Source organism: Condylura cristata, unplaced genomic scaffold, assembly GCF_000260355.1.
Source record: "Condylura cristata isolate star-nosed mole 26May11 unplaced genomic scaffold, ConCri1.0 scaffold00010, whole genome shotgun sequence".
Lineage (NCBI taxonomy): Eukaryota > Metazoa > Chordata > Mammalia > Eulipotyphla > Talpidae > Condylura > Condylura cristata.
Genome location: NW_004567111.1, coordinates 641,790 through 650,961, shown reverse-complemented (window position 1 = coordinate 650,961; position 9,172 = coordinate 641,790). Strand labels below are relative to the sequence as shown.

Sequence of the window (9,172 nt, the reverse complement as noted above, 5' to 3'; positions counted from 1 at the left end):
CCGCCCCGCCGCGCCTTCCCGGGGGCCGCGGCCGTGGGGTGCTCTTCTCTCCGGACGTCACAGCATTCTGGTTCGTCATTGGTTAGGAAGGCTTCATAGAGCCCTGCGGGGTGAAGACAGGGCGGCTGGTTACCAGAGGTGGCGAGGGGAGATGGGGCCAGAGAGGCTGTGCCGTCTAAGCCTCGTCCCGAGGGCGGGCGGGCACGCGGCCGGGCCTACATAGTGGGGAGACGGCCCGAGGCCTCGGGCCACCCCCATTCCTCAGCGCGGTGTCCTCTCTATTCCTGGCAGCCCGGTGAGGCTCTGGGCGCAAGGGGCCGTCTCAGTGGGCAGAGGCTGGGGCCTGGGTCAGCTTGGCGACCTGGCACACTCAACCCCTTTTCCGTTAACAGCGGTGGGGTGAATAGGCCAGGCTCGAAGCAACCGTCCACTAGGCTAGGGCGACACCGGATCCCGCTTCCCCATAAACTCCCGAGGTGCCCCCTGGTGGGCTCTAATGGGTCATCACCCCCTTTGCTTATTTTCTAAACTTTTATTCTCACGGCTGCAGCTGCCGCCCAAAGGAAGCCTTTCTTTGGGCTGTTGTTGGTCTTCTCTCCTGACCCCCCACTGCCTGGCAGCCAAGAGCTGTCTTGCTTTCTCATGAGTCTCCCCCTTTTCTTTCCTTCTTTGCAGAAGCCCTTCTCTTCTGCTGCTGGCTTTGGTCTTCTCCTAAAGCTGCCTGTTGTTCTTAGCCTAAGACCAACAGACGAGTGTTTGGGGAAATTTCCAAATGGTACACAAACGTCTTGCTGTAATCTTTCCCATCTTATTTCTTGCTATAGTGTCTGCTTTGACATAGTTGCATACACCATTCTATATCATTTTTTCACCTGACTGCAACAGCAACTTAAAATGGAGTTTCTCCACAAATCTCATGAGATAGCTTGAAGAACTTACGAAGGAGCACCAAGCAGTTGTAAGGGTTAGACGAGCTCTTGCGTGCAAAACACTCCTCTCAGTGTCCAGCACCGAGAAATAGCTTGGGTGTTCGACTACTGCTAACAGTAACCGCTGTCGTCACCGTCTCACCTCAGTGATAAATCCCTCTCCTTCCAGACCCGCTGCCTGCTCTCTCCAAGTCTGCCCCTCCGGCCTGGCTTTTCCTCCTGGACTTTGTGCCTAAGTCTCACTTCATCTGCCAGGTTCCGCTACCTTTGGCTCATAAATTCCCCTGTCTGGGAACTAGTCGGCTGATTGCACTGGGCTGCTAGTGCACGGTGAGTAACTCTTCAGGAGAGCAGCTTTTCCCCTTTTAATCACAACTGCTTCCTTTCTCATCTGCCATGGTAAAAGCAAGAACTGCGTATTTTCAGCCTCACGTTCTCAGTGGGTAGCAAGCACAAAGTCTGGGCAAAATAGATACTTAATGAGCATTTATTACATGAATAAACTCAACATCTGTATTTCTGAAAGAATCTATGAAATAATATACACTGCAATTTTCAGTTTCTTTTAAAGAAATGGCCAAGATATCCTTATAATGATGCTTACAATATTCACTTCTTCTTAGGCATTCAAAGGTAAACTTCACCTTCGCCTAGGTAGAATATGGAAAAAAAACTGAATTAATGAGGTCCCCATCTCTGTCATGTTTATTGTATGTCATTTTCTTTTTTCATATAAGTTATCTCACGGGTAGGCTAATCAGTTATCGAAGTCTGTTTTCTCATATTCACATCCTTTAATCTAGAGCGTTCAGCGTTAATTTTATAAGAATAAAAATATCGAAAGTTCATTTCAATCAACATTTTAGAATGCTGACATCAGAATTTGTCGGACAGTGTCACCCAAATAAGCAGCTTTTCCAAATCAGCGAGTTCAGCGATTTATCACTTTACTTTCAGATAGAATAAGGCAAGTTATAAATGTACTTCTCATCAATTACCAATACTCTCATTTCCCCTCATTTCTCATAAGGCTTTTCATTCAGAGCTGAACATGCATGTACATTAAGGCTCGGATCATTCAATGTGATACTTTACAAAATTGGGGGGAAAGCCCTCCACACTCCCCTCCCCAATTCTTCCTTCTCAGAGGCAAATATTTGCACATTTTTTTTAAATTAAAGAGACATTGTATCATAACATTATATAAGGCCCAGGTGTAGTTACACGTCCTTGGGTTGCTTCTGTATTTATTGTCACTCCTGTAACTAACCCACTCCGTGTTTTCCTCATTTCCCACACTGGGTCAGTACCTGCAGGCCAGCCAGAGTCAGTGAGGTGCCCTCCCCACCCGCTCCTGCCTCCCCTCCAGCCCAGCCCACGCCTGCGACCCAGTAAGTCCGGCATCAGCGTCTCTGGATCCAGGTGTTGTAAGAACGATTCTTTCTTTTTAAAAAGATTTATTTATTTACTTATGCACACAGAGCGGGGGTACAGGCCAGAGGGGCAGGGGCGGTGAGAGGACTCACCAGAGACAGAGTGGGGAGCAGAACAGGCCGACTGACGAAGGACACGGCTGAGGGGAGCAGCCGGCGGGTCAGGAGTGGTCTGCCGTGCCCTGTGGGTCACCTGCGGGGCCAGGGATCGAACTGGCAGTGAGGCGGCTGCGGCAGCCTGCGGTGCTGCGCCCTTACCCGCTGGCCACCAGGGGGCGCCGTGAGAACACTTCTGAACTCCGCGTGCAGCAAACCTCAGGGCTCAGTGCCTGCACACCAGTTTCCCGAGCGCTGCTGAGCTCCGAGCTTTCCACAACTTCCTAACTCACCCCACACCGCCAGCTGTCCCCGGCCTGGCGAGCTCTCCCAGAGTTATCGTCCTGCAGAGAAGCCTCCGGAGCCCCGAGCACCTGGCCCTGCCCTGCGCGGCCTCCTCCCGCCGCCCGCGCTCTGGCCGCTGCTCACGTCGCGACCATCCAGCTTTCTCCCCCCAGGAAGAGCGCGAGCGAGGTAGGGCGTTTCCAGATGCTGTGCCTCCTCCCTGAGCGACCTTAGGCTGGGCTCAGACTCCGGCTGAGGACGGCAGCGGGCGTCCTCGGGGCGCCCCACCCGGGCGGGGACCTGGGGGCTGCACCCATGCTCGCTCACTGGGGGATTTGTTGCGCTGTGGCTTGAGCTTTCCTTTTCCGTCCTAATTTCCACGAGCTCTTTCATGCGCTCTGAATGATTGCTATCTTAAGCGATTGCTCTGGTTTCTCCGTCTTACTATGTTGTTCTTATCACTCCGAGAGGTTGTTCTTTGTCCTGTACATTTTCCACGGTGGATGGGCTGTGTTTTCTCCAAGTCACTTTTTGTCTTTTTTTGGCATGGGCAGCCTGCGGAGTCTCGATTACCTGGTGGCCACACTGCGATGAATGGGCAGTGTGGACACTCAGGGCGCATTCTGGCCGGGAGCCGGCCTGTGGGAGCGCCTGCGGAGCTGTCTGGGTGGAGCCCCTCTAAGACGCGGCGCTTTAGGCTGGCCGGGTTGCCCAGGAAGCGCCCGGCATCCAGGGGTTCTGGATGCTGTAGGGGAGAGCTGCCGGCCAGGATGCCTGCCAGCGGTTGCCACCTGGCTGGCCCGGGAGGCCCCGCCCTGCTCTACCCCGTGGTTCCCTCCGACAACTTCGCCAGCCAACTGCAGAGCCGCCGGCTCCTCCCAGGACGCCTGGGCACACTGTGCTCTGGGGTGAGGCCGCTCAGCTGGGCAGAGAGCTGGGGCTGTGGAGAGTGGCGCTTGCAGGCGGGAGTCCTGCCAGGCCTGTCTTCCCTCTCCTCCTCAAGCACCCTGGGCGGGGCCAGCGGGTCAGGGTGTGTGACCGCCCTCGGCTTCCTCTCTCCGGCCCTCCCGTTCCTTTTCTAGGGTTCGCCAAATACTCGGTGTGTGTCAACCTTCTCTCTCATTTCTGCGAGGCTTCAGGGGACACCTCCTTATCCATCCCTCTGTCTTTTGGACTTAGCCTGTAAACATGTCTTCCCTGTTGGGCCTGCCTAGAAAACAGCTCTGGCCTCGCTCTCCCTCCTCCTGCTCTGTTCTGAGTCCTGACCGGTGTTGCCTCCTGTCAGATACAGTCCTGGGATCACCGCCCTGTCCAGCCCGGAGTTTCTCTGCTGGATGTAGAAGCATCCATACCACACACCCCTCAGGGCCCAAATGCCCTTCAGCAGCTCCCTCGAGATCCCCAAACTGCCTTGGCTGGAGAGAACATCTGGCCAAAGGGCTCTTGGTCCCCGGCCAATAGCCCCTGGGTTGGGGCCTCTGGGTTTCTTGGCTCCTCAGGGCCAGGGCCTCCTGGCTTCAGCTATTTGCCCTCTGCAAGTTTTCCTTTCCTGGTCCTTCCCTCCCTCCCAGGAGTGGTGTCCAGAGCCCCCGATGTCTACCTGCATGTAGACAGGCTCTCTGGCCACCTGGTGTGGCTACCACCTCTTCACTAAACGAACGTATTTTTAAACGAAAATAAGTAAATTCAACAATGAATTTATCACACACGTATGTAAGTGATCAAGGTTAGGAAAGAGAAAAAGCAGTTTTCAGTTGGTAAAATACTGCTCTGAAGTGTTTTGCTTACAAAAAGTTTAATTTGCAAACGCTGATGATGCCTTACCTGCTACTGGACATTGAATTATAGTAATAATCTTGCTATCTTATAATGCCAGCCTCATAGGGTGCTTTTGGATGAGGAAATAATCCACATAGCTATTTAGAACAGTGCCTGGCAGTTAGTAAAATCTCACACAATATTAATTATTCCTATCACAAGTTGGCATAAATAGCAGAATCATAATTATTATTAGGAGGGACTTAAAAGAACATATAATTTGAGTCCGTTGTTTCCAACTCGTCTCAGCCATTCAGAAAAAAATGAAATCGTATTTTTCACAGCACGAATAATGATCAACTCTGGTCATTGTAAATATTATCTAAAAATAGTCAAATATTCCAGGGAAACCCCGGGAATCCCCACAGGATGTTATTTGACTGTAATCCATCGTCCGCTCAGTAACTTATCTTTCCCCATATTTCTCTCTTTCCAACTTTGTTGAGCAATAGTTGACATACATCATGGTGTTCGTTTTAAAGCGAGCAATCTGCCTACCTTCCGGAATGATTGCCTGCCTAGGGTTAGCTAGTATCTGTCTTCTCAGACAGAAGCAATGAAAAGAAAGGAGGAAAGAAAGAAAAAAGGGAAAGAACTTCCGGTGGCGAGAACTCAAGCTTTACGCTTACAACAGCACTGTAAGCCCCGCAGGGCCACTCACCTGGGGACGCACCTCTGCGCCCCCCCGCCGACCCCTCCCCGAGGGCCACAAGACCTGCGGCTTTTTCTGGGCTGTTTGCATTAAGTCGGCCGACAAGGGAGACCCGTGCTCTCTGGGGGCTCTGCTCAGCGCGAGGACCCTGCACAAAGCTGCACCTGCAGAGCGCCTCACTCCCCGCGGCGGCAGCGCCCCCTGGTGGTCCGCGGTGAACTGGGGCGAGGGCACCGAGCCACTCTCCAGGTTGAGTTTCCGTCGCCCCTGGTTCCATTGGGGCGTGGGTGGGGGGCAGCTGGAGCCTGGGGTGTTGTGTTTGTCGTGTTCTGAGGCCTGCACACGGTTTCTCTGCATGCCCCGCCCGAGACGTGCTCCCAGCCTCCTGGCCGAGCCCTTGGCCCACTGCGCTCTGGCTCGCGCTTTCCAAAACCCGACGCTGGAGGCCCGGGCCCTGTGGCCACAGACTTATCTCGCGCCTTGGGCAGTCAGGTCAGCGTCCTCCTTGGGGTGAGCCCCTCCGTGGACAAATCCAGGCTGCTTGCCCGCTGGCCCCGAGGCTCCTCACGCCCTGCTGGGCTTCTCGGTCGGCCTGCGGCGTTAAGGAGCAGCCCAGGGCACCCCTCGTCCGTGGGCGCGGCCCGCGGCGCAGGCTCCAGCCCGTCTTTGCGGCTGCTCGGTCTCTGCCCTCCGGACGAGGCCCTCAACTAGCCGGCCCATCCCCTGCCCTGCGAGCGGCCCAGCTCCGTGTCCGTGGCGCCGCTTCCTGAGACTGTCCGGGCACATTTCATGTGGGGGCCCCGGGCCCCACTGCGATGAGCCCCGAGACAGATGGGCAGGAAACGGCCGGCCGCTGCTGCTGGCAGAAGTCACCCCGACTTAAATCCAGCCTCTACTTACGCCCAGGCTTGCGCCACCAGGTGAAGCCTCAGTGCGGATGAAAGTCCTGCTGGAAGTTGATGCTTCAGCTTAACATTTCTCCCTCTCTCTTTTTTGTTAAAACATAAATACCTTATCCAAAATATGAAACCAGTACCAGCCTCCAAATGGTATCCATGTTTAGGTTGCAAAGAATAGGGTAGGTGATTTGTAGGTTAATTTTCTGGGACTATTTATAATTTAACTGGAAAAATAATATAAAAAACTAGACAAAATTTCCAAATCATAACTACCATCCTCAGCAAGAATGAAACTTATGGATGTCTATCCACTTACAATTTGTAGCATATCTTTTTAAAATATGGCAAACTTTAGGTAATTCAGGTGTGCTTTTTTAGAAGTAGGAGTTTTTTGGAGGAGAGAATCGGTTGTATCAGACCTACATTCTGAAAAAAGCTTAGCACTCAGATCTAAATATTATTAGATGGTAATGTATATGAGCAACCACAATTACATTGCAATGTAATTATACCTAGTTATGTGTACAGTTATGTATAATTATACTATAGTAACAATAATATAGATACTCATTTAAATAATAGTGATGTTATAATATGAATAACCATAACTGTAATATAGTTATGTACAGTTTTGTATAATAATTCTACAATAATAATGATATGCTAGATAGTCATATCTGAGTAACATTAGATGGTAATATTATATTAATCACCATGCCTATATTATAATTATATTTATGCATACAGATAAATATAATTATGCTATAGTAACAATAATATACTCATATTGAAATAATAGTAGGACATTAGGAAGTGACATTATACTATTAATAACCATAACTATATTATAATTATGCCTAGTTAGGTATAGAGTGATGTGTAATTATACTACCGAAACTCCTATCTCAGTGATGTTAGACAGAGAGTCATAGATGATATTAATGACCAGGCTCTATTACAATATACTCGTCCCAGTGCGGGACACCCTTGTGTGTTATTATTGTTTAGTAACAATACTACAGATACTCCTCTGAGTGCATTCATAGCAGAGGCTCCTTCTCTTACAGCAGCCAGGTTGGAAGTGAGGGTCACCCCCTGCCCAGCCTGTGCGCTAAACTCCCAGCAGACCGATTCTCTGCCGAGGAACAACAGTGCTTGTTTAAAGAGAGCAGGTGCCAAGAGATACTGCACTGACCCCTGGCTAAGAGAGGGGCAAACACCGCGGTCTCCCTAGCTGTGCAAAGCTGCATGGTAGAATATCTGCAAGGAGAGCGCGGCGGTCCAGGCAGGGGACCGTCCGGGCAGGGGACCGTCCAGGCAGGGGGACTGTCTGGGTGGGGGAACGTGCAGGCGGGGGCCATCCAGGTGGGGGAACGTCCAGGCGGGGGACCGTCCAGGCAGGCACCATCCGGATGGGGGAACATCCAGGCAGGGGACCATCCAGGCAGGGGGACCGTCCAGGTGGGGGACCATCCAGGCAGGGGGACCGTCCAGGCGGGGGGACCGTCCAGGCAGGGGACCGTCCAGGCGGGGGGACCGTGCAGGTGGGGGACCATCCAGGCAGGGGACCGTCCAGGCGGGGGACCATCCAGCCAGGGGACCGTCCAGGCGGGGCAGTGTGGACATCAGAGCCGTGCTGCCTACTGGGAAGACGAAGGGAAGTGGCCCTCCAGGAGGCGAAGTCCCAGGCCCCCCGACAACGGCTGAGGCTGCTGGAGAACCCCGTGCTCACCAAGATCGGGAGCTACAAGGGGGCGATTCGGGTTGGGGTGGGGCAGAAGACCCCCCGGAGCTCAAGAAGAACCAAGATTGTCTGTAGCCAGAGAAGAGTCTCAACAGAGCACAGCACAACTGTTAGCTTCCCATTGTTATTGTCCCAGAAACGCTGTGATTTTTCCTTAACTCTAAAAAACTGTATTCTAAGAAAGCACAGGCCGCTCAAATAGGTGGTTTGATTTTCTGCCCCGCCCGCCCTAGGAGCCCTGGGCAGCTGCATAGGGGCTTTATGGGGCCATCTGGGAACCCCGGGATCAGAGGGGGTGGGTGAGCCAAGGGGCAGAGACCACGGAGGAGGCTGGTCTTGGGGGTGCACAGAGCGGGCAAGCGCCCCTGCCTCTTCTGCAGAGGACGGAGTGCCAGTGCTGCCTGGCAGAGGCAGGCTCCTGAGGCTGCAGGGGGCCTCCCCCGCCCTTCCTCTCCCCTCCACCCCCCTCTCCTCTCTTTCTCTCCCCAGTGAAGCAAAGCTGCTGCCAGACACCCGCTTTCTGGCTGGGTCACTTTCTCTCCCGGGTGTAAGGGGGTGTACGGGGTCTCACAGGGCCCCCGGGGACTCAGAGACCTGTTGGAGTAGGGGTGCCGCCGCGAGGGCCTGGCTCTGCCACAGGCGTTTCTGCAGCTGCGCGGCGGCTTCCTCGCGGGGCTTCAAGGGCAGCGCCCCAACCGCGTGCTCTTGTTAAGAACATGCCCGTTGGTTAGGTTCTGTTTCGATCTGAGGCGGCTGGCTGGGCCGATCAGTGCCACTTGCTCAGGGTGAGCCCAGGGTCTTTTTGTTTTATTTTATTCGGGGCCCCCCACCTGCCTCCCCAAGAACGTCCTGGCAGACAGGAAGCTGCCCGTGGCCAGGGCGCCCAGGCACGGCTGCAGGTTGGCGTGCCCATGCCTTGAGCCCTTCCCTGCTCCGCTTTCCAGAAGGACAGCAGACCTGGGGTGTGGCCACAGAGCACGAGGCACACAGGGGTGGGGCTCCCCGCACACCCCGCTCCCAGGCCGCCCCTGCGAACAGGCCTGGCCCCAGGGCAGCCTTCTTTACATCATCTGGGGGAAAGGATTTTCCTGCTGTGATGCCCCAGTTTTTGAAACACTAAAATGAACAAAAGCAGCTGTGATCTGAATCCTCAAAACAAGCACCAAAACTTTAAGTTGGTCGTGATCTGACCCTGAAGAACAGCAGGACACTAAAACAGCTTGGAGAGGAGGCCAGAAGTCAGTCTCTAGACGTACAGTCAATATCCAGTCTAGTCCCCACCCTCACGGCCTAGTTAGCACCCTCTCTGCCTAGTT

The 9,172-nt window shown here is 53.5% G+C and overlaps 1 protein-coding gene across 1 annotated transcript in view; it reads right to left on the bottom strand.

The window, feature by feature from the left end:
• FAM155A (family with sequence similarity 155, member A) overlaps positions 1-9,172 on the bottom strand; it is a 301,604-nt gene that overhangs the window by 973 nt on the left and 291,459 nt on the right. The window contains exon 4 of the mRNA XM_012723153.1: positions 5-103. Coding sequence (XP_012578607.1) covers positions 5-103 — 99 coding nt within the window. The remainder of the gene's footprint in view (positions 1-4; positions 104-9,172) is intronic.